The 24,772-nt window shown below is 35.1% G+C and overlaps 6 protein-coding genes and 2 pseudogenes across 8 annotated transcripts; 7 read left to right on the forward strand and 1 right to left on the reverse strand.

Moving 5' to 3' along the window:
- Positions 1-1,318: 1,318 nt before the first annotated feature.
- Positions 1,319-2,694, forward strand: C01B4.6 (Aldose 1-epimerase; the record flags this gene model as incomplete). Its single annotated transcript, NM_071283.1, has 5 exons — positions 1,319-1,463; positions 1,560-1,714; positions 1,763-1,861; positions 2,050-2,562; positions 2,614-2,694. 5 exons carry the CDS (start codon positions 1,319-1,321, stop codon positions 2,692-2,694), a joined length of 993 nt encoding a protein of 330 aa, NP_503684.1.
- A 337-nt stretch (positions 2,695-3,031) lies between these two features.
- srd-61 (Serpentine Receptor, class D (Delta)) lies at positions 3,032-5,182 on the forward strand (the record flags this gene model as incomplete). The annotated part of the gene is made up of 5 exons (NM_071284.1): positions 3,032-3,225; positions 3,450-3,546; positions 3,595-3,735; positions 4,425-4,703; positions 4,910-5,182. 5 exons carry the CDS (start codon positions 3,032-3,034, stop codon positions 5,180-5,182), a joined length of 984 nt encoding a protein of 327 aa, NP_503685.1.
- A 721-nt stretch (positions 5,183-5,903) lies between these two features.
- srd-62 lies at positions 5,904-9,675 on the forward strand (annotated as a pseudogene). Its single transcript has 6 exons — positions 5,904-6,032; positions 7,372-7,468; positions 7,515-7,655; positions 7,748-8,026; positions 8,536-8,614; positions 9,471-9,675. Coding segments are annotated over exons 1-6 (930 nt in total).
- Positions 9,676-9,903: 228 nt separating this feature from the next.
- On the forward strand, positions 9,904-13,536 carry str-258 (Serpentine receptor class r-10; the record flags this gene model as incomplete). The annotated part of the gene is made up of 7 exons (NM_071285.1): positions 9,904-10,086; positions 11,049-11,136; positions 11,186-11,264; positions 11,309-11,443; positions 12,075-12,228; positions 12,275-12,587; positions 13,430-13,536. 7 exons carry the CDS (start codon positions 9,904-9,906, stop codon positions 13,534-13,536), a joined length of 1,059 nt encoding a protein of 352 aa, NP_503686.1.
- Positions 13,537-14,501: 965 nt separating this feature from the next.
- str-76 (Seven TM Receptor) lies at positions 14,502-15,861 on the reverse strand (the record flags this gene model as incomplete). The annotated part of the gene is made up of 3 exons (NM_001368449.1): positions 14,502-14,611; positions 14,668-15,116; positions 15,371-15,861. 3 exons carry the CDS (start codon positions 15,859-15,861, stop codon positions 14,502-14,504), a joined length of 1,050 nt encoding a protein of 349 aa, NP_001355376.1.
- A 959-nt stretch (positions 15,862-16,820) lies between these two features.
- C01B4.2 lies at positions 16,821-17,576 on the forward strand (annotated as a pseudogene). Its single transcript has 2 exons — positions 16,821-16,899; positions 17,380-17,576. Coding segments are annotated over exons 1-2 (276 nt in total).
- A 221-nt stretch (positions 17,577-17,797) lies between these two features.
- On the forward strand, positions 17,798-22,039 carry str-257 (Serpentine receptor class r-10; the record flags this gene model as incomplete). Its single annotated transcript, NM_071288.2, has 7 exons — positions 17,798-17,980; positions 18,902-18,989; positions 19,040-19,118; positions 19,163-19,297; positions 20,627-20,780; positions 20,827-21,139; positions 21,933-22,039. 7 exons carry the CDS (start codon positions 17,798-17,800, stop codon positions 22,037-22,039), a joined length of 1,059 nt encoding a protein of 352 aa, NP_503689.2.
- A 661-nt stretch (positions 22,040-22,700) lies between these two features.
- srbc-81 (Serpentine Receptor, class BC (Class B-like)) lies at positions 22,701-24,558 on the forward strand (the record flags this gene model as incomplete). Its single annotated transcript, NM_071289.2, has 2 exons — positions 22,701-23,333; positions 24,328-24,558. The coding sequence occupies 2 exons, from the start codon at positions 22,701-22,703 to the stop codon at positions 24,556-24,558; spliced, it is 864 nt and encodes a 287-aa protein (NP_503690.2).
- Positions 24,559-24,772: the final 214 nt, after the last annotated feature.

A 24,772-nucleotide genomic window follows, 5' to 3' on the forward strand; every position in this document is an offset into this window, starting at 1 on the left:
AATTGCCGGTTTTCCAATTTGCCGGAAATTTTAATTTTCGGTAAATTGCCGATTTGCCGTTTGCCGAAAATCGATTTGCCGGAAGTTTTTAGAGGAATTTTTTATGAGACGGAAACCCTTAAAACTGTGCCTTTTTGGAAAATTTTTCCCTTTTTCTTTAGATATTTTCATAGAATTTACTTACTTTGCGTGCAATTTTGTCGATTAAAATTGAAATTCTGAAATTTTCAAATTTTCGTCATTTGCCATTTTTCCGTCAAATTCGGCAAGATTTGTGTGTTTCACTTTCGGCAATTTTAGCCGATTTGCCGCAAATTTTCAATTCCTCCAGTTTGCCAATTTGCCGGAAATTTTCAATTCCGGCAATTTGCCGCATTGCCGGAAATTTTCAATTCCGGCAATTTTCCGATTCGCCGGAAATTTTCAATTCCGGCAATTTTCCGATTTGCCGGAAAAAATCATTTGCCGCCCGCGATTTTTTTTTGAATTCCCGCGTAAATAAAAAACCTAGTTTTGGTATTGCTGTGCTCTCCAACTATATTAATTAGTTTTTTTTATTCCGGCAAATCGGCCATTTGCCGGATTGCCGGTTTGTCGATTAGCCGGAAAATTTCAATAATTTTTTTTCCAAAAAAAAAATTCCTTAGGAAATTGAAATTTTGTTAATTTTCTTTTTTCATTTTTTTACCCAAATTCCCTAACCTAAATATTCCCGATCAAAGTGCATACAAAAAAACGGATCAATAATTCTGATCCAGTGGTCCAGTCACACCAAAACGTTTGACCGAGTAAATACACTGCTGCTGCAGTAATGTTTTTTCTTCTTATTATTACTGCGTCTCTACGTGACTTGGGTCACTCTCCGATTTTTTAGGTGTCTTTTTGTTTCGTCCCATTTTTATCAGTTCACGTTTATTCCACGTGTCACATAAATTGAAGGTTTAATCCTCTTAATTTCAATTTTTGGTCGCTGGAATTTTGCGATAGTGAAACATTTTAAGCTTTCATTTTCCCCATTTTACTTTGAGTTTTCTGAAAAGTGTCAAAGTGTCCCATTTCGGTGTGATCTACCAAAAATGCAGGAATTTAGACGCAGACTTCTCAACAAATTTCGTATGGTTAAGAGTGTGCTGACGTCACATTTTTCTCTGCAACAAAGTCCCGCATTTTTTGTAGATCACACCAAAATGGGACTGTTTGACGGCACGTGTAAATTCTGAAAATTACCTGTTTTGCTTGCCCGATTTTTCTCCTTTTTGCGGCCGTGTGCTTTTTGCCAATTTTCAATATTTTCATTTCCAGAGCCCTCTCTACCATCATGGCCTCAGGATTCATCGAAATTGCAAACAAGCAGGGTCTCACCGCGACTCTTCTCCCGTTCGGTGCCACGTTGGCAAAATTAACATTTCCGGACAAAAACGGAAAGAATCAGGATTTGGTGTTAGGATTTGACACTATTGATGGTAAGATTTTTGTCTAAATCTAAGCCTTAGTCTATGCCTATGCCTAAGTCTGAGCCTAAGCCTAGTCCTAAGCCTAAGCAAAAACCTTCTTTTCAGAATTCGAAAAAGACGCCGCCTCTATTGGAAAGACTGTCGGAAGAGTCGCGAATCGAATCAAAAACTCGACATTACACTTTGACGGGAAACAGTACACAATGACGCCCAACAACGGGCCGCATTATCTTCACGGCGGGCCCAATGGACTGGGATATGTAAGATATTGAGCCTGAAATTATTTCCAGGATTTAATTCAATTTCAGAGAAAATGGGAAGTAGTCCGCCACGCTCCAGAGTCGGTTTCCTTTAGCGTTCGGGCCAATGAGCAGGATGACGGGCTTCCTGGCGATGCGAAAATTGATGTGAGTTTTTTAAGCGCCTACACTTGGTGTCAGAGTGTCTCATTTAGGCTTGATCTACGTAGATCTACAAAAAATGCGGCAGAGTTCTCAACTGATTCCGAATGGTTAAGAACGTGCTGACGTCACATTTGTTTGGGCAAAAAATTCCCGCATTTTTTGTAGATCAAACCGTCTAAACAATTTTCCAGGTAACCTACACTGTAAATGACCGTAACCAGCTCATCATCGAGCACCACGCGACATGCGACACCCCGGGCCTGCTCGCTCTCACCAATCACGCCTACTGGAACCTAGACGGCTCGGATACCGTCGCCGAGCACTTTCTGGAGATGGAAGCCGACGAGTTCGTGGAGGTGGACGATACGTTCTGCCCAACTGGAGCCATCCGATCCGTCACCGACACCGGATTCGATTTTCGGAGTGGGAAGCAGCTGAAAGAGTCGGGGAAGGACGCGGAGGAGTTGCTGGATTTGGATAATGATTTAGTGATCACTAAGAAGACCCCGCCATCAACTCCATCGACTTACTTGAGATTTTGGAGCGAAAAGTCTGGAATTGAACTTTCCATCACAACTTCTTACCCGGTTATTCATCTCTATGCGTCGAAATTTTTGGATTGTAAAGGCAAAAAGGGGGAGCATTACAAGGCCAACAAGGCGTTGGCAATCGAGCCACAATTCCACTCGGCAGCTCCAAATTTTGTAAGTCATCTTGTTCTTGTAAAGTGTTTTAAAACAAATATCTGAATTTAGGATCACTTCCCCGACGTCTCTCTTCGCCCGGGAGACCACTACTGTCAGGAGATTGTCTACACATTTTCTCATGTTAATTGATCAATTTGTAAATTAATACTGTATTTATGAATATTTTCTGCTTTATTTCTTTTCCTCTGCCGAAGCCGAAGCCTAAGCCTAAGCCTAAAAATTAGCCTAAGTTTAGGCCTAATTAGGCCCACGCTAAAGACTAGACCTTAGCCTAAGACTAGATAAGCCTAGTTTTTATTACTTTCATAGTTTCTGCGTTGCTCTATGTAGCTGTGGATGTTGACTTCTAACACCTGGTGTTGTTTTGATATTAAATAATAATTTTTGGCAATACCTTTCTAGCCTATAATTACATTTCTCCTATAGCCTAGAAAAATTGTTTCAAAACGTTTACGCTTTTTGGCACATGGAACCCCTGCAAACAATTTCTCGAGTCTATTGGACAATATTCTTTTCTATTTGTCTGTGTCTTCACTCTTCAATGTTCCTTTTGATCTACTACCGCACAAGTCGAACCATCAGAAACTTACGGTGGTTTTTATATCCTTCGAACACGGCCTCTTTCGTACTTGCTACAGTTGCTTTTATATTGCAGGTTAGGTAAGTTTTAACGGTTACAAAGTTGTGGACCAGCTTAGTCTGGCTTAGAATTAGGCTTAGGCTGAGGCTTAAGCTCAGGCTTAGGCTGAGGCTTAGGCTCAGGCTTAGGCTTAGTCTGGGCGGGGGAAAAGAGACTAAAAAAGACATCCCAGAAAATTCGAGAAAAAAACCAAAATTGCAATTCGATTGATGCTTAGCCGTCATAATTTTGTGATTTTCTTCAGAAATGTCAACAACAAAATCTCAATGGCTCTGCTTTGTGATGGGATTTGCAAGTTCATTGGTCCATGGTTTTGTTATCACTGTTACAATTTGCTTTTAGTAATCGGAAATTTTATCTTCATTTTTGTTCAAGTACTTAAATTTCAGACTATGATCACTGTAACCGGCCTGATCAATCTACACACGTTGTGTTACCGTACAATGTGTCTAAAGCATTTTGAGACTCGAAAATCTAATCGGGCATCGCTGAAGTTCTCGCTGCATTATTTGATACCGATGACCCCACTTGTACGTTTAAAGGTGGTGTAGTCGAATTTTTTATATTGCTTTATTAGACTTAAAATTGTTTGAAAAAACTGAATTTCATAATGAAAATTCTTGAAAATTTCTCAAAAAAAAGTTATCACGGCTCAAAAAATGGCCTAAAATTAGTTAAAATAAACATTTTTTGAAATCACCGTCAAATTTTGAGCATACAATGTAAATATCTTGCGTTTTCAACTTCATTTAGGTATTTTAAAGCCGATGAACGGCGAGATTTTTAATTTTTTTTTACCAAATAAAAAAAAATTGTTACCAGCCGCTGACAAGTCAAATTTCAAATTCACGTGCTGTCAGGCTGTTACGGTTTGATCTACAAAAAAGTGCGGGAATTTTTTTCCCAAAAATATGTGACGTCAGCACGTTCTTAACCATGCGAAATCAGTTGAGAACTCTGCGTCTCTTCTGCCGCGTTTTTTGTAGATCTACGTAGATCAAACCGAGATGGGACACTCTGACATCACGTGAAATTTTAACAAATTTTAGGCCATTTTTTGAGCCGTCATAACTTCTTTTTGAGAAGTTTTCAAGAAGTTTCATTATGAAATTCAGTTTTTTTCAGACAATTTTGAGCCTAATAAAGCACCATAAAAAATTCGACTACACCACGTTTAATTCTTAAGACTTTTAGACTTCCCAAAGTTTAAAAATCGCAGATTCTCACCTACTTTGCCCCAATAAACCACGCAGATGTCTACATGGAAACCCTGAACCTACACCCAAACTACAACTTTGAACCTTATAAAAATTTCGGTGGATTCGCCAATTCCCATCATTTTTGTATGAATTTCAACACAGCGATTTATGCATTTAATACAATTTATTTTCCAATAATTGGCAATTATTGGAAGCGTATTGCTATGAAAATTCTCAAATCTAGCATTTCAACGGCATCATCGAAATCGACACGAGTTATGAGTGAACTGTTGGTTAAGGTTGGTTTTAAAAAAACATAGCTGAATGGGCCAAGTTCAGTTTTTTTTGACGGGGCAGAGTCTAAAAAAGGGCTAATTTAAGCTAAAACCTTTAATTTTTGGCTACCGATTTGACATATTCTGGTCGCTTATAGCACTTTACTTTTTCATTTAGGTTCATCTGAAGCTGGTAGGTAGCCAATTTTTATAAAAAAATTTCCTTACAGGGCCTTAATCTTCAAGTACTCTTACCACTTATCTGCTATGTTCCTATCAGTATACTTTTTTGCTGGAATAAATATTCTGGACAACAAATCGAGATATCACAGTATTCGATCGCGTTTTTCGGCACTCTTCCTTGTTTTTTCGATCCACTGCTCCAAATCTATTTCATACTACCCTATCGGTCTGCGGTCCGGAGATTAATTTTCTGTGGCTGCTCAGCACAAACCAGTGTGGCGAATTCTAGTCCGAATCGGGGAACTATACTTTCTGTTTAAACATTTTTGCTTTATTATTGCTCCAAAATAATTTTTTTCTGAAAATGAATAAAGTTGCTAGAAACTTATTTGTTTTACAATTTGGTGTACATTGAAAAATTATGCCTAGGCCTAGGCTTAGTCTTAGGCTTAGATTTAGGCTTAGGCTAAAGCTAAAACTTAGGCTTAGATTTAGGCTAAGGCTAAGGCTCAGGTTTTTTAGGCTTAGGCTTAGACTACGGCTCAGGCCTTAGGATCATGCTTTACGTCCAGGCGTTGGCTTAGCCTTAGCTTTAGGCTTAGGCTTAGGCAAAGGCTGAGGCTTGGGCTGAGACTTAGAATTAGGCCTAGGCTGGGCTTAATTCTTAGCTTCAGGCTTAGGCTTAGGCTCAAATCGCAATTTATCTATTTTTAGTTAGCAGCTCGCATCAATGGAGGGTTGCGATGTTTTTTTTTCAAATATCGAGTTCGGTTTTCTAATTGTTCGACTTTTCACAACTATTTTGAAGACTAGGTCACAGGAAAACCAACATATCTCCAACAAAACATAGTTTTGGATTTGCTTCTGATTTGTGATTGTTCCCGCCCTCTTATTACGGCTCTGACTCGCAAAATTGAAATTTGATTTACACTTTTTTTCCATTTCCATTTTCTGTGAATTATCCAACCCCAGAATTATTATTATCCAACCAGACATCAAGCTCATAGCCAATTTCATTATATTCCACCTCATATATCGCTCATGGAACTTTTACAGCTTGTATCTAGATCCTATTGGCCAACTTTTTATTTCATTTGCCTATGCCTGCATTTTACTATGTACCTGTTGATTTTTTGTATTGGCAACGGCGGCTTTTGTGACGCAAGTTAGGTGAGTTTTTTTTTGAAAAATATTTTCAGTTAATCTATGAATTTTGTTAGAAACTTTCCTTTTAACAATTAGAAAATTTTTAAACCAAAAAATCAAATGTTCATTAGAAACTCTTATGTTGAAAACAAATTTCCACTTTGTTTTTTGCACGCACATATTTGAAAACTATAATAATAGGGTGCATCGTTTGTTTTTTTAATCTCAAAACTTGTCATGAAATTGAAAAAAAATCTACTTGACATTTGGGGGTTACTTTCTGCCAAACCCTGGCAACTTTCTGTAAAAAAATTTGGAAATGTTCTGCCAAACAGGCAATTTTCTACCAAATTTTGACCACTTTCTGCAAAATGTTGGCAACTTTTTGCTACATTTTGGCAATATTCTGCCAATATTTTGGCATTATTCTGCCAAATTATGGCAACTTTCTACCGAAATTTGGCAACTTTCTGTAAAACGTTGGCAGTTTTCTTCCAAACTTAGGCAACTTTCTCCGATACTTTGGCAACTTTCAAAGCCAAATTTTGGCAATTTTCTGCTTAACTTTGGCAATTTTCTGCCAAACTTGGCCAATTTTCTGTGAAACTGGCAACTTTCTACCAAACTTTGGCAACTTTCTCCGATACTTTGGCAAATTTCAAAGCCAAATTTTGGCAGTTGTGGCAAATTTTTGGCACCTTTCTGTCTGCTAATCTTTGGCAATTTTAAACCAAAAATTTAGCAATTTTCTGGCAAACTTTGGCAACTTTCTGCCAAACTTGGCTAATTTTCTGCCAAAATTTGACAGAGGTCTGCCAAATTTTGGCAAGTTTCTACTAAATTTTGGCAAGTTTCTACCAAATTTTGGGCAATTTTCTACCAAACTTTGGCAAGTTTATACTAAACTCTGTCAAGTTTCTCCCATATTTCGGCAAGTTTCTACTAAATTTTGGCTCCTTTCTGCCAAACTTTGTCAACTTTCTGCCATACTCTGGCAACTTTCTGCTAAACGTTGGCGATTTTTTATCAAATTCTGGCCTTTTCTGCAAAACTTTGGCAACTTTCTATTAAACTTTGGCAACTTTCTGCCGTACTTTGGCAATTTTCTGCCAAATTTTGGAAACTTTCTACTAAATTTTGGCAATTTTCTGGAAAATTTTTGGCAACGTTCTACTAATCTTTGGCTACTTTCTCCCAAACTTTGAGAGCTTTCTGCCAAACTCTGACAACTTTTTGCCATACTCTGGCAATTTTCTACAAAATTTTGGCAATTTTCTACAAAATTTTGGCAATTTTCTGCCAAACTTCGGAAATTTTCTTCCAAACTTAGGCAACGTTTTGCCAAGTGCATTATAAATTTCAGAAATGTCAACAACAAACAATCAATGCCTCTCCTCTGTGATGGATTTTGCAAATTTATTGGCCCATCTTTCTGTTTCAACTCCTATGTTCTACTCTTGGTAATGTAACGTTTTATCAATAATTCTAAAATTCATTCAAATTTAGGTAATGATTACAGTAACCGGCTTCATCAACCTACATGCACTCTTCTACCGTACTATGTGTCTGAAATATTTTGATTCTAGAAAGTCTAATCTGGAAACGATGAAGTTTACGTGGCACTATTTGATTCCAATTTTAGTTTATGTGAGAAATTTACAAATTTCAAATTTTCTAAAATTTGGCGGAAAATTCAAATTACCTACTATAAATACAAACAATATAAATACAAGTTTCAGATCTTAACTTATATCCCTTCTCAAAACCACGCCGAGGTATATAAGGAGACTCTAAGTTTACATCCAACATATCAACTCGAAGTTTACAAAGTTTTTGGAGGATTTGCAAATTCTCATCACATTTGCATGACAATCAATACATTGGCATGCGCTACAGCGACACTGTACGTGCCAATAATTGGCAGTTACTGGAAGCATGTTGCTATGAAAATATTGAATTCTACTATTTCATCTAGCATTTCTAGTCAGACCCGAATCATGCTGAAGACATTGATCAAGGTGGGAAATGGAGGAAAAAATGTTTAAATATGGAGTAGCGCCAGTGGGGATTTTGTCTAAATACATTTATAATGATCCAAGACAACCGAATATCATAATAAAGCACTCCAAAAAAATTTTCAAATATTTTTTTTTTAGATTTTCCATAATTTCCGGTCAAAGTTTTGGAAAAGTGCCAAAATTTTGAAAAATATGAGAATATGATTTTAAGAAAATTCTAAGCAATATCTCAATTTCTCGACCCCTACAATGTTGTAATACAAATAATTAAAACAAAATTACAGTATAAAAATGTAGGAAAAAACTTTTTTTTTTGGTCGACTTCCAAAATTATGAGTGGCAAAAACTGAGTAATTGTCACTTTTTGACAGTAAATAAAAAATTTTCAAAAACATTTTTTTTTTTGAAAAATTTTATTATGATATTCGGTCATTTTGGCACCATAGACGTAGTTTTTAACACTTTTCCCACTGGCGCTACTCCACTTTTAATATAATTTTTGGATTCAGGGTCTAACTTTTCAAGTTATCTTACCACTTGTCTGCTATGTTCCTGTTACTTTTATGTATTGTTGGAATAAGTATTCTGGTAAGGAAATTCAGGTACTTATGGGTTTCGTTCCCCCCAAAATGTTCATTCAATTATTTAATACTGAATTTTTAATTTTAATCCACACGTGAAAGTTTATTTTAATACTGTTTTCATTTTCAGGCTTAGGAAACCATCTTCCTAAGCCTGAGAATGAAAAAAAAGTTCACGTCTCTATTAAAAACTATGGAAAACATACTGGGGGGGAACGAAACCCATAAGTACCGAAATTCATTTAAGACCGAATGTAAATGTTAAACATTTTTTTAAAAAGTTTTTAATGATTTTAAAAATTCTTCCAAAATCAAAAAAAAAAAGAAAAACAGCCGAATTAAATTTGAATTCCCGCGCAAATGAGTGACCTCATTTTCGAAATTTCCGAGTTGTCTGGCCAAATTCTTCGGGTTTTTCATTATTTTTTCTTCTGTGTGTGCGATTTAAAACACCGTTTGCCACTTTTTCAGGCACTTTAAAATTTCAAAATTGGCCTAAAAACGACAATTAAAAAAACGACAGAAATGAAAATGCAAGAACATCAAAAATGACGTCACTCAAATTTAATTCGGCTGTTTTTTTTTGATTTTTGAAAAAATGAAAAAATCATAAAAAATTTTGGAAATGTTTCAAAAAACATTTTACAGTCATATTCGGCTATTAGGGTAAATTTTCTGTCATTTAAAATAAAAATAATTGTTCAAATTTTAAATTTTAACTAATTTCAGGCCATATCTTGAGCCGCCAAAACTTTTTTGGCAAGTTTTCAATATGCTTCATTGTGAAATTCGGTCTTTTCAGACAATTTCGAGTATAATAATTAAAAAATTGAGCCTACTCCACTTTTAAATAAAATTTCCAGGCGATCAAATCCTAATATCCCAATACACTCTGGCATTTATGGGTACACTTCCGTGTATTTTCGATCCGCTACTTCAAATGTATTTTATATTGCCTTACCGAAAGACGATCCAGAATTTTGTTGCATGTGTTTCATTTAGACCAAATAACGCCCACGCGGTCAGCTCGATTCCACGACGTTCTTTTTTGACTCCTCCTTTATAATGTTACACCAAAAATAAGATTAATCAATCCATTTCTCATTACTGTCCGAAGAGAAAAACTCGAAAAAAAAAATGTTCTAGTTACATCAAATAGAGTTATCGGAAACGGTATTCAGATACCTATACAATACCGGAAATTGGTTAGCACCTCAGACAAAATTTGGCGCATCTGTGAATTGGGGTGTCTATCTACACCCGAATCGTTATGTTCATTTTTTTTACAAGCCAATAATGCAACTCAACGATGCGATTTTTCTGAATTCCTCGGTAATTTGCGCGATTTTTATAAACACTGTCCTAATACTTTTGATACTCAAAAAGTCGCCAGCATCTCTTGGAGCCTATAAGTATCTTATGATTTATATAAACATTTTTGAGCTAACCTATGCGATTTTGTATTTTGCGGAGAAACCGGTGAGTTTTTTTTAAATTTGAATAAAATAGATTAAATTGAAAATTTGCAAAACTGGAATGCTATAAAATTTAAAATTTTTGGAAATGGACAGTTTCGCTTTATTGAAAATTCTGACAACCTAAAATTTTGGCAATTGTCAGAATTTTTTGGAGTTTCAGCCGATCCCGGCAATTACAAAAAATTTCCGAAATTCACCAATTTCAAAGTTTGCCAGTTTCTGACATTTCCGGCAACTGTGTAAATTTGCTGGATTTCAGAACTTTTGCCAATCGGCAGTTGTCGGATTTTTAAAATTTTTAGGCAATTTTTTCAATTGCCAAAAATTAAAAAATCCGGCAATCGGCAATTTTGCCGGATTTCGGAAACTCTAGATTTTTCTACAATTACCCAAAATTTGAATTTCCGTACATTGAAAATTTTGCCGAAATTTCAATTTTAAATTTCTGGCATTCTTGGCAATTACCAAAAGTATATATAAATTCCCACATTTTTTGGTTTTCATAAATTCCGACAATTATTGAAAATTAAATATTCCGGCAATCGTCAATTTTGAAAAATTTTGATTTTAAAATCTTACAAATATTTTTGGCAATTGTCAGTTTTTTGGCAACCGGCAATATCTCAATTTCAGATTTTCACGTATTTTTGACGCCGGATTTCAGTAAATGTCATGCAATTTCAGAAATGTTCGGCAAACGGTTACAGCCAGATTTCAGCAGTTCAGCAAATACTGAAATTTTAAATTTCCGGCAGTCGGCAATTAATTTTTAACATTTTTTGGCAACTAGCAATATCCGTCAAAAAAAAGGAAAAAATTCTAGTAGTCTGTAAATTTTTGGCACTTTTGGAAAATTAGAAAAACTCTGACAATCGGCAATGTTTTTCGTAAATACAGAAAATGAATAAATTCGACAATTTTCATTTTGCCTAATAAAAAAAATACAAAGTATGATTTTTCTAGATTATGCTTACAAAAGAGTCTGCATTTTTAATAATCATGAACTGGAGAGAATCTATTTTTCCGAAATATGCAGCGTGCACTCTAAATCGTAAGTTTTCAAAAATAATTTTTTTGCCCGCCAATTTTAACTATCACAGTGCTTTTTATTGGCTTCTTTGGTATGTCAGTTGCTATTCTGGCCCTTCATTTTATTTATCGATACCTCAGTATCACAAAGTAAGCTCAAATATTTGGAGCATTAAAGTCTACCAATGTTTCAGGAGCAATCTATTGAAAACATTCGATTCGTGGAAAATTGTGCCATGGTTTATGATACCATTGCTGAACGGAATAACATTTATGTGTACAGCCGGATTTTTAATGCGGGCCGACGAGCAAACTGATCGATTCATAAAGTGAGAGCATCGAAAAGTTTCAAAGTAGTAAAAAGAAGTGAAAATTATATAAGAGGAAATTTTTTTAGAAGTTTTGATTTTGAAAAAAATTTGAAAATTGTGTAAAAAAAATTTTCAAAGAAAATTTTTTTTTTTTGAACGAATAAAAAAAAACTCCCAAAAAAGCTTTCAGAATATACAAATGAAATTTTTTTTAAATTATATTCCACAGCTTCAAGGTGGAGTAGCGTCTAAATATGAGTTAAACTCCCCAACACTGTCAAAAAAAATTTTCGCTATTTTTTTAAACTTTTATCTTTTTTGGTCCTTTTTTGCCCTTTTTTTTGTGTTTTTTTTTCGATTTCAGAATGCCCCATGTTTTCCGATTTTTTGTCGCTTTTTTTCTTTTTTTTTGCAGAATTTTTTGAAACTTCTTGGAATTTTTTTTCTCTTTTTTCTTCCTAAGCCTGAGCCTAAGCCTAAGCCTCAGCCCAATCCTAACTAAAATTATTACCGTAAAAATATACCTGTTAAAAAATTTATAGAATTTACATAAATTTTCTTAAAATTTTTTTGTTTTACAATTTCCAATTTTTCAATTTTCCCTGAAATTATTTCAAAGAAAATTAATCTCAAAAACTAAAATTTTCAGTGAAAACTATCCACCACTTGTCAAAAACCTCTCAACTATTAATGATCTCTACTATGTGGGGCCATTGTTCTGGCCCAAATACGCCAACTCAATGACCGAGCATTTTTTCAGTTGGAAGGCTGCAAGGTCATGTCTGATTGCAATGGGCTTAATTGTGCGTTTTAGATTAGGCTTAAGCTCTAAACAAATCTTTGCTCCAGGGATTTTCCAACTCAATTATGGTGTTCTTCGGTCTAAAAGCTTATTTGGTAATGAAAAACTTGATGTCACAGTCAACTTCTTCTGACAAGTTCAAAAGCATTCAGCAGCAATTACTACTTGCTCTAATTCTGCAAACGTCGATTCCAGTCCTCTTGATGCATATTCCTGCAACCGCGATTTACCTGACAATATTTATGAGAAAGTCGAACGAGATTATAGGAGAAACCATTGGGTTGACAATTGCAATGTATCCTGCGCTGAATCCTATTCCAACGATTTTAATTGTCAAAAACTACCGGACTGTGTTGATTAGTGAGTTTTTTTTTAAATTTTCAATTCAAACAGTTTTGATTTTAAATCGCAAATTTTGCGGAAAAATAGGAGATTGTTAAAAATTATTCCTATGGTGCCAAAATGTTCGAATATCTTAGAAAATTTTTAACATGTTATAGTCAAAAAGTGGCAATTACTGAGTTTTTGCCACTTTTCGAAAAATCTATAGCACAGTCGCATGTTCAAATCTCTATCGGCAAATTTTCGGTTTGCCGATTTGCCGGAATAATCGTTTGCCGCTCACCCATTATTTGAACATTAGTCGGCCAGAGATAAGCAATTGCCGTTCGGCAATTTTTTTTTCGACAAATTCGGCAAATCGGCAAATTGTCAATTTTCATTCCCGGCACTTTGCCGATTTGCCGGAAATTTCTAATTCCGGCAATTTGCCGGTTTGCCGATTTGCCGGATATTTTCATTTCTGGCAATTTGCCGAAACTGTTTAGAGTGATTTTTTATACGAAGACTGAGACACTTAAAGCTGCGCTTTTTCCAATTTTTTCCAGGTTTCTTTAGATATTTTCATAGAATTTGCTTGCTTTTCAAAATAGATGTTGGAACATTCATAGGATGCGTACAATTTTGCCGATTAATATTGAATTTCGAAAATTTCCAAAAAAAAGAGCAACACCAAAATTTGACATAAATTTCCGGCAAATTTGACAAATCGGCAATTGGCCGGTTTGCCGATTTGCCGGTATATTCAATTCCGGCAATTTGCCAATTTGTCGGAAAAATTTGTTTGCAAGCCCTTACTGGAGCCACTCCATCTTTAAAGATTTTTAACCTGTCATCGTCCAAATTAACATCATTTTTTTCAGATATACTGGCTTATGCCAAACGTCGAGTATTCCGACAAACTGCGGTGACTCCACTTGTGCTGGCGGATGTAACAACAATCGCTATGCAAAATTTGGCCCCGAACTAGCATTTGCCCATATTTTTGGTTTTAAAGGTGGTGTAGTCTAATTTTTCAAGTTGCTTTATTAGACTCAAAATTTTTTGAAAAAGGAAATTTCATATTTAAAACTTCTCAAAAAAAAAGTTATGGCGGCTTAAAAATGTCCTGAAATTAGTTAAAGTTTGAAATTTGACCAACTTGTCTATGTTTTTGAAATTGTTTTACTAAATCTTTTTGTCCATTGATTTTAAAATACCTACATAGGTCAAGTTTAAAATGCGAGATAAAATTTGTATACTCAAAAAAAAAAAATTGTATACTCAAAATTTGACGGTGATTTCAAAAAAAAATGTTTTCAGCGGCTGCGACATTCACAAGTCAGTCAAATTTCAAATTTTAACTAATTTTATTTAGGCCATTTTGTGAGCCGTCATAACTTTTTTTTGAGAAGTTTTCGATAAATTTAATTATGAAATTCGGTATTTTCAGACAATTTTGGGTCTAATAAGGCTATTAAAAATTGGACTACACCACCTGTAAAGGAGGACTAACGGTTTTAAATATTTCGTACGTATTTACCCAAAATGTGCTGAAAGACACAAATTTTGAAATCAAACTTCCGAGCGATATAGAAATTTGTTTATGGTGATTTCAAAAGAAAATACCTATTTTTTTTTGATATTTTTGGTTCAATGAACTTCTCATCTCCAATGTTCTGACTTTTTCAACAAAACAAATCTGTTCAATTAATAGCTTCTTTGCCTAATGAGAAGCATACCTTATACCTCATACCTGATGGTTTATTGGATCAACTTGTAATGTTTGGATTTTGCAAAAACTCCATAAATACACCATTAGAGTGCGACCGCTTCTTTTGTGCAATTAACAGCTGTTACTATTTTTTTTGGGTCATGCATGAGCAAACTGTTGGCTGTTTAAATGTTATCTTTTCCCTGATTCTTCGCATTCGAATTCTCAGTTCCTACTATTTTTTAAACTATAATTGTAACAAACGATGAAACATTTTTTTTTGTATATATGTAATAATGATTTATTTGCTTGTTCTCCATTCCACGTTTTAAATGAAAGCTCAAGTATCTTTCTGAACAAAAAATTCTGTGAAAAAAGTTCAACTGAAAAAAGTTCAACTCCGCAAACCTGCAATGATCTTCCGATATTCCGTCACAATCATCATGAATGAAATGCTATCAAATGGAGGGTAAAGTCCAATTAGAGAATACAACCATCCCGTCTGCCAACTGAACTTCAAATGAAAATCTGATCCAATTACGGGACAGAGTAAGACTGGGACAGCTGGTACTATCAAAAATACCGTCGGGCCGATGCTTTGAAAAACTAACGCCTTGAAAAATTGACGTTGAAGCTTTCGGTTTTTGGATGAGAACTTCAAGAGCTGCTGTTTCATGTTGAAGTGCATTTTCAAGCCATAGTAAAAAATGACAGCGTAATGAACTGATACAATTGAAACTGCACCGACAAAATAATAAACGCTGCTCCATCTCACTGTATTATCCGGATTGTACGGTAGAGCTAAGAACCGTGGAACTTCTGTTATCACTAGTCCGTAGTTGATTAGTATTTCCTCTCTATAAAATATATTAATGTTGTTCGATGCAAATGAAAAATGACTACAATAAAATTCTCAATCGCTTTGGTCATGTTCGATAGAGCACATGACTAGGGCTGTGCAATCGGACGAATTCGGACGAATTCGGACGTCCGGCGTCCGGTTTTTCGGACGTCCGAAAAAACCGGACGTCCGGTTGCACAGCCCTACACATGACCAAAGCGATTGAGAATCTACATACCACCGTGCCCTGCTTCCTTGAAATACACTTACCTGACATAGGAATCTGCCGCATTGTCTGGTAAACAGAATATATAAAATGACCCCGAATACAGTGCTCCTGGAAGGATAGGATACATCATCAGCATTACCCCACCGACTCCGTCAAATGACTTTTTCAGGTTTGTAGCCATCAGGCAAGAATGTCGATATACAAACTGATTGGTGATAAATGCAAGTATAGTTGCATACAGGCCAGCCCATACCATTATAAGAATCTCTGGTATTTCTCTAGATTTCATCCAAAAATTAAAACTAAAGTACATGAGGTAGTTATTGAAGTTATGAGCGAACGGCCTGGCCAATACTTCAATTATCGAAAAAATGATTCCCAGCGATGCAAAGATTATGACCATTTTTTTATACGTTCCGACGACATTTTCGACAAAGAACACGGTCAAATAAATGATGAAGAAGTTTGCTAGAAAACTTGCACAAAAGCCGATTTTGGAGAAAATGTTAGCCAAAACCAATGACGCTACCATTTTTGATATATGTGTTCACGTTAAACAGTAATATAGTTTTTTGGGGTATGTATTATATACGTGTTGCTACATACGAAAAACAGGAAATTACAACAGAGATGCGTATTTTCCTCGAGAAAACAGTGTCTGTTCTTATTCGTTTATATTACTTTTCCTGTTATGCATTTGGTAAGTATCGTACTCGTGATTAATATTATTACTCACATATAAAAAACGTAAATACAAATACGTCTGTCTATTTTGTAATTTATAGTCTGAATTTTTAGAAAAAAAATGAGCATCTCTCTTTCCAAGACATACTGGGTGTGGCAATCGACTGTTCTGCAATTGTCAAATATGATCGAGGTACTGTCGCATTACTGTAGAAATACTGTAGGGTAACTGTAATTGAAAAAAAAAAGATGTTGTGTCTTTTTACAGAATATGAAGGGATAAGAGAGAAGATTGGGTACTGGTTATATGAGGATGTTGTAAGGGTACTGTAGTACGCATTGTGGCGACCCCTGTTTGAAGAAACTTCTAGATAACTTGAGACAATTATGGAAAGACTGGACTATTGAAAAAAAAACATTGAGAACTTTGGCTGGAAAGTTCTGAAATGTTCTAAAAATCTAGATTTTTTAAAAATTTGAAAAAATCTATGAAAGATCTGAATATTTTTAAAAAGAGAGAAATTACTGCAAACTTCTAGAATTTTTGAAATAAAAAAGTTTTTAGGAATCTTAAGACGTTTTAGCAAAGTTCCAAAATTTCTGAAAAATATTTTTTTTTGGTCGACTTCCAAAATTATGAGTGGCAAAAAATAATTAATTGTCATTTTTTGACAATAAATAAAAAATTTTCAAACATTTTTTTGAATTGTTTTATTATGATATTCGGTCATTTTGGCACCATATTAGTCGTTTTTAACACTTTCCCCACTGGCGCTACTCCACCTTTAATATAATTTTTGGATTCAGGGCCTAACTTTTCAAGTTATCTTACCACTTGTCTGCTATGTTCCTGTTACATTTATGTATTGTTGGAATAAGTATTCCGGTAAGGAAATTCATCAATGACCAAATGTAATTGTTTAAAAAAAATTCAAAATTAAATAATTTTTTTAAAAATATTTCCCAAATCAAAGACACGACCGAATTTAATTTGAATTCCCGCGCAAATGAGTGACGTCATTTTCGATATTTTCGCGGCCAAATTCTTTGGGTTTTCATTATTTTTTCTTCTATATGCGATTTAAAACACCGTTTGCCAATTTTTCAGGCACTTTAAAATTTCAAAATTGGCCTAAAAACGACAATTAAAAAAATAACGACAGAACTGAAAATGCAAAAATATCGAAAATGACGTCACTCAAATTTAATTCGGCTGTTTTTTTGATTTTTGAAAAATGAAAAAATCATAAAAAATTTAGAAAATTTTTCAAAATTTTTTTACAGTCATATTCGGCCATTAGGGTCTATTTTCTGTCATTTAAAACAAACAAATTGAGCCTACTCCACCTTTAAATAAATTTTCCAGGCGACCAAATCCTTATATCACAATACACTCTGGCATTTATGGGTACACTTCCGTGTATTTTCGATCCGCTACTTCAAATGTATTTTATACTGCCTTACCGAAAGACGGTTCAGAAATTTATTGCACGTTCTCCATTTAAACCAAATAACGCCCACGCTGTCAGCTCGATTCCTCGACGTTCTTTTTTGACCCCCTGAAATTATTTAACTGCGAAAAAAGAAACACTTTGCCTACCTGTTTTGCCGTACATATTTCTCAGAAAAACAATCGAAAAAAAATGTTCTAGATACATCAAAAAAGTTAACGGTATTTATATGTACCGGAAATTGGTTAGCACCTCTGGCAAAATTTGGCAGATCACATCTGCCAAGACACCCACATACCCGAATCATTGTGTTCCTTTTATACAAGCCATAAAATGCAGCTCAACGATGCAATATTTTTGAACGCTTCTGTAATTTGTGCGATTTTTATAAATTTTGTCCTGATACTTTTGATACTCAAAAAATCTCCAGCATCTCTTGGAGCCTATAAGTACCTCATGATGTATATCAACATTTTCGAGCTGACCTATGCGATTTTGTATTTTGCGGAGAAACCGGTGAGTTTTTTTAAAAATAGAATAAAATAGATTAAATTGAAAATTTGCAAAACTGGAATGCGATAAAATTTAAAATTTTTTGGAAATAGGCAGTTTCGTTTTATTGAAAACTCTGACACCCTGAAATTTTGGCAATTGCCAGATTTTTCGGAGTTGCAGCCGATTCCGGCAATTACAAAAAAACTTCCAATATTCGCCAATTTCAAATTTTGCCAGTTTCTGACATTTCCGGCAACCGTGTAAATTTGCTGGGTTTCAGACTTTTTGCCAATCGGCAGTTGTCGGATTTTAAAAATTCTGGAGCTTTTGGCAATTACCAAAAATTGAAAAATTCGGCAATCGGCAATTTTGCCAGATTTTGGAAACTCTAGAAATTTCTGCAATTACCGAAAATGTGAATTTTTATACATTGTTAGTATGTGCGTTTTTCCAATTTCAAATTTCTGGTATTTTTTGGCAATTAGGAAAATAATAAATTTCCACAATTTCCGATTTTCAGAAATTCCGGCAATTATTGAAAATTAAATTTTCCGGCAATCGACAATTTTGCCGGATTTTGGAAACTCTATACTTTTTACAATTACCGTAAATATGAATTTTTATACATTGTTAATTTTGACGAATTTCCAATTTTAAATTCTTTATATTTTGGGTAATTACCAAAAGTACATATAAATTCCCACATTTTTTGGTTTTCAGAAGTTCCAAGTACTGCAATTTTGGCAATTTTTGACATTTTTGGCAACTAGCAATATCCGCCATTCGGAATGCTTTAAATTTCACGCAGCCAGTAAATTTTTGGCACTTTTGGAAAATTCGAAATACTCTGATAATTGGCAATTTTTTTCGTAAATACAGAAAATGAATAAATTCGACAATTTTCATTTTGGCTAATAAAAGAATGATACGTTTTTTTTTAAGATTATGCTCACAAAAGAGTCTGCATTTTTAATAATAATGAACTGGAGAGCATCAATATTTCCGAAATATGTTGCTTGCACTCTAAATCGTAAGTTTTCAAAAATAATTTTTTTAGCCCGCCAATTTTAACTCTTACAGTGCTTTTCATTGGCTTCTTCGGTATGTCAGTTGCTATTCTGGCCCTTCATTTCATTTATCGATACCTCAGTATCACAAAGTAAGCTCAAATATTCGGAGCATTTAAGTGTACCAATTTTTCAGGAGCAATCTACTGAAAACATTCGATTCGTCGAAAATTGTGCCGTGGTTTATGATACCATTGCTGAACGGAATAACGTTTATGTGTACAGCGGGATTTTTAATGCGAGCCGACGAGCAAACTGATAGATTTATAAAGTAAGAGCTTCTACTTCATAGCGTGGTTCTAAAAGTTTCAAAACAGTTTTGATGCACAAAAACTGTAAAAATTACAACAAAAAAACAAATATGAATTTTCAATGCTAATTGAGAATTTTCATCTTTTAAAAAGAAATCTGGAAATTGTGTGAAATTTTTTTTTTTAATTTAAGCAATTTGTGAATGAATAAAAATTGTCCAAAAGGCTTTCAGAATGTACATACTAAAGTATTAAAAGAAGGACTTTTATGGCTTAGAGGAACTGTAAAAAAATAACTGTTAAAAATTTGTAGAATTTTTATAAATTTTCATAAAATATTTGTTTTCCAATTTTGCAACACAATTTTTTTTCGAGGTTTTTGGAAACACTGGTTCTGACATATTTCTGAAAAAAGTTCGTAAAAACGTTAAATTACATTTTCATAGGTCAGTATTCCCCGGAAATTTTGAAAAAAAAACCTATAATTAAACAAAACAGTTTTTACATTTGTGCTATTTTTCGGTAAATTTTTCACAAAAATTTTGAGGCCCGAAGAGTTACTTTTTTACTAACTTAGATATTGCTGAATACAAAAGTTTTTTTGAAAAAATTGTGTGGTAATAACGTAGCATTCGGAATGAAAAAGCCCAAGCGAGCGAGCCTAAGCCTAATTCTAACCTCATAAAAAGTTACAAGAAGGTTTTTCCTTGCGCTTGGAGCGCAAAAGAAAATAAAAAGGGCTATTTAGAGTTAGGAACAAACCCAATTTGAATAAAACATTGGAAATCCCAATCCAGCAAGCCTAAGGGCCCGAAAAACATACTAGGATGCCCAACTGGAATAAAATATAGGAAATCCTTATGACACACCGGCGGTATGGCGCGGCTTAAGCCTAAATAGCCACTTTTATCAAAATACATTTGAGCGAGGCGGTTGTAAACTATTCGTTCATTAACAAAAAAAAAAATTTTAAGAAGCAAAAAAAGAGACTATATTTAAATTTAAAAATAAATATCATATGTTATCACACCTTACAATTAGAATATCACGCCTTAATTTAGATCATCGGAATTAAATATCATCAGAGCTAACGCTCGCCACTGACGCCAAGCCGTAACCTGAGCCTTAGAATAAGCTTAAGCCTAAGCCTAAGCCTAGTCCAACGCCTAGGCCTAGGCATAAGCCTAAGTCTAAGCTGAAGCCTAAGCCTAAGCCTATGCCTAACTAAAATTATAACCGTAAAAAATACCTGTTAAAAAATTTATGAATTTATATAAATTTTCTAAAAATTTTTTTTTCGTTTTACAATATTCAATTTTTCGATGTTCCCTGAAATATCGAATTTTCAGTGAAAACTATCCACCGCTTGTCAAAAACCTCTCAACTATCAATGATCTCTACTATGTGGGCCCATTGTTCTGGCCCAAGTACGCCAACTCAACAACCGACCACTTTTTCAGTTGGAAGGCTGCAAGGTTATGCCTGATTGCGATGGGCTTAATTGTGGGTTCAAGATTAGGCTTAAGCTCTAAACAAATCTTTGCTCCAGGGATTTTCCACTTCAATAATGGTGTTCTTCGGTCTGAAAGCATATTTGGTAATGAAAAACTTGATGTCACAGTCAACTTCTTGTGACAAGTTCAAAAGCATTCAGCAGCAATTACTACTTGCTCTAATTCTGCAAACTTCGATTCCAGTCCTCTTGATGCATATTTCTGCAACCGCGATTTACCTGACAATATTTTTGGGAAATTCTAACGAGATTATAGGAGAAACCATTGGATTGACAATTGCATTGTATCCCGCTCTGAATCCAATTCCAACAATTTTGATCGTCAAAAATTATCGGACTGTGTTGATCAGTGAGTTAAAAAATTTTTTTTTTTTTTAATTATCCACTTTTGCCAATTTTTGAAAAATCTATAGCACTGTCGCATGTTCAAATCTTTATTGGCAATTTGTCGGTCTGCCGATTTGCCGGAAAATTTCAAATCCGGTAATTTGCCGATTTGCCGGGAAATTTCGATTCCGGCAACTTGCCGATTTGCCGGAAAATTTAAATTCCGGCAATTTGCCGATTTGCCGGAAAATTTTAATTCCGGCAATTCGCCGATTTGCCGGAAAAATCGTTTGCCGCCCACACATGATTTGAACATTAGTGCTTGGAACATTATTCGGACAGGGATTAGCGGCAATTGCCGTTCGGCAATTTTTTTTTCGACAAATTCGGCAAATTGCCAATTTTCATTTCCGGCAATTTACCGATTTGCCGGAACTGTTTAGAGTGATTTTTTATACGACGGAAGCACTTAAAACAGCGCATTTTCCCATTTTTTCCAGGTTTCTTTAGATATTTTCATATAGTTTGCTTACTTTTCAAAATAGATGTAGGAACATTCATAGGATGCGTTCAATTTTGCCGAGATGAATTGCAATTCTGAAATTTCCAAAAAAGGTGCAAAACCACTATTTGCCGAAAATTTTCGGCAATTGCCGTGTTTCCGGCAAATTCAGCAAAATCGTCAATTTGCCGATTTGCCGATTTGCCGGAAATGTTAAATTCCGGCAACTTGCCGATTTGCCGATTTGCCGGAAATGCTACTCCACCCTTAAAGATTTTTAACCTGTCATCCCAAATTAACGCCGGTTTTTCAGATATACTGGCTTATGTCAAACGTCGAGTATTCCGACAAACTGCGGTGACTCCACTTGTGTTGGCGGATGTAACAACAATCGCTATGCAAAATTTGGCCCCGAACTAGCATTTTCCCATATTTTTGTATTTGAAGGTGGTGTAGTCTAACTTTTTATTGCGTTATTAGACTCAAAATTGTCTGAAAACACCGAAGTTCATAATGAAACTTCTTGAAAATTTTTCAAAAAAAAGTTATGACGGCTCAAAAAATGAGCTAAAATTAGTTACAAATTCAAATTTGACATGTCAGCGGGTGGAAACTAATTTTTTTGAAATCACCGTCTAATTTTAGGGTTTTCAACTCTACTTAGATATTCTAAAGTTGATGGACAAAGCTTTTTTTTAAATGTTGATTTAAAAAAAAACAAAAAAAAATTCCAGCCGTTGCGACCTTGACAAGTCGGCCAAATTTCAAATTTTAACTAATTTTTGGCCATTTTTTTAACCCGTCATAACTATTTTTTGAAAAGTTTTCAAGAAGTTTCATTATGAAATTCGGTGTTTTCAGACAATTTTGGGTCTAATAAGGTAATTTTAAAAAAATTCGGTTTTGGATATTTTGTAGTAAAGACCCAAAATTTTGAGACTTTTGGTTCAATGAACTTCCCATCTCCAATGTTCTGACTTTTTCAACAAAACAAATCTGTTCAATTAGTAGCTTCTTTGCCTAACGAGACGTATAAAACTATTCTGACCAACTTCCTCCTTCAGATTATCTAAGCTCAAAAATGTTGCTCATCGTTCTTCTGACCAGTATTTTAGCGATTTTATTTTCATTCCTGGCGCTCTACCTGAACTCTTTCATACTGTTCTCCATCTTCTATTGCAAACGAGCACACGTGAATCGAAGTATGATACTAATTTATTTCAAATTCGGACTTGATGCAATTATAATGTTTTTTATGTTTTTTGTCGAGATATATAATCTAAGCACAAGTTACCGTGTTAATTTGATCACAAAAAATATAGCGTTTCTTCTGGTTTGGCCATCTTCCTCAACTGCAAGCATTAGATCAACTCTGGCACTATTGATATCTATTTCAAGAGTTATTGCCGCGTGCTTCCCAATTTTCTTCCGCAGGTATCAAGAAAAAATCATCAAATTTGAAATAATACTCATACTCATACCTGATGGTTTATTGGATCAACTTGTAATGATTGGATTTTGCAAAAACTCTATAAATACCCCGTTAGAATGCGACCGCTTCTTTTGTGCCATAAACAGCTGTTACTATTTTTATTGGGTCTTGCATGAGCAAACTGTTGGCTGTTTAAATGTTGTATTTTCCCTGATTCTTTGCATTCGAATTCTCAGTTCCCACTATTCTTCAAAAACGCAAACAAATAAGAAACTGTCTATAGTAAGTTTTGAGTTTTTACACCAGAGGGTGGGCGGCAAACGATTTTTCCGGCAAATCGGCATATCGGCAAATTGCCGGAATTGAAAATTTCCGACAAGTTGACAAATCGGCAATTCGCCGATATGCCGAATTTGCAGATTTGCCGAATTTACAGGAAATAACGGCAATTGCCGAATTTGCAGGAAATAACGGCAATTGCCGAAAATTGAAATTTCCGGCAAATCGGTAAATCGGCAAATTGCCGGAATTAAAATTTTCCGGCAATTCGACAAACCGAAAATTTGCCTATTTGCCGAATTCGTCCGGAAAACGGCAATCGTCGAAAATTTTCGGCAAGTTGTGGTTTTTCCGGCATAGTGCCGGAATTGAAATTTTCGGCAAATTGGCAAACCGTTTTTCGAGTTTTCCCAAAAAGCGGCAAATTGTGTTTTTTTCCGACAAATCGCCGAAATGAAAAATTTCGGCACACCGGCAAGTCGGCAAATTGGCAAACTGCCGATTTGCCCAATTTGCCGGAAAGTTTCGGCAAAACTGTACGCATCCAGTAAATGTTTCTTTAGTGGCAGATTTATGCGAACTCCCAGCGAACCCAGCGAACTGCAAATTGGCAATTTGCCGAACATTAAAATTTCCGGCAAATCGGCAAACCGGCAAATTGTCGAAATGGAAAATTTTCGGCAAATCGTGAAACCGGCAAACTGCCGGAATTGAAATTTTTCTGGCACAAACAGACAATTTGCCGAATTTTAATTTTTTTTTTCTAATTTTCCGGCAAATCGGCTAACCGGCGATTTTCCAATTTTTCTAGAAAAGCGGCAACTGCCGAAAATGTTAAGCAAATTGTGTTTTTTTCGGCAACTTGGCAATTTGCCGAAATTGAACACTTCCGGCAAATTGACAAACCAGCAATTTTCCGACTTGCCGAATCTGCCGACTAAAAAATTGCTGGTCTACACTTCGATAGAGTACACATTTCCTAATTTCAAGACTTCAGGCTACCCGCATTGCACTTCTTAATGCGTTCATAGTTTTCTTCTTCAATATCATTCCGTCATACGCGTTTGCCAATTTCACAAGTGCCAATATTGAGGTGGCTGGACCAATGGCAACAGTTACCAAGACACTTGGATTTGTAATTGAGGGATTAATAACTCGTCGTGTATTGTTTCGGAAGCCTCGCGTCTCACCCGGTGTTGCTTCACCAAATGTAGTAGTTACTTGTTGAAATGAAAAAAATTTAATTTTTTTTTACGTGGAGTATTTTAGTTGCAATACATATTGTCAAGCCTGTTTAATAGCTGCCTACTGGGGATGCAGTACTAATAGAGAATATACGGTATTGCCTGTCCAGAGAGTGTAGTCAGCTAAAGAGACATAGACAGCCGGGGACCCAAGAGGCGGGGCGCGGGATGAGACGATTTGTGTAGATTTACGAAATG

This window comes from Caenorhabditis elegans, chromosome V (assembly GCF_000002985.6).
Source record: "Caenorhabditis elegans chromosome V".
Lineage (NCBI taxonomy): Eukaryota > Metazoa > Nematoda > Chromadorea > Rhabditida > Rhabditidae > Caenorhabditis > Caenorhabditis elegans.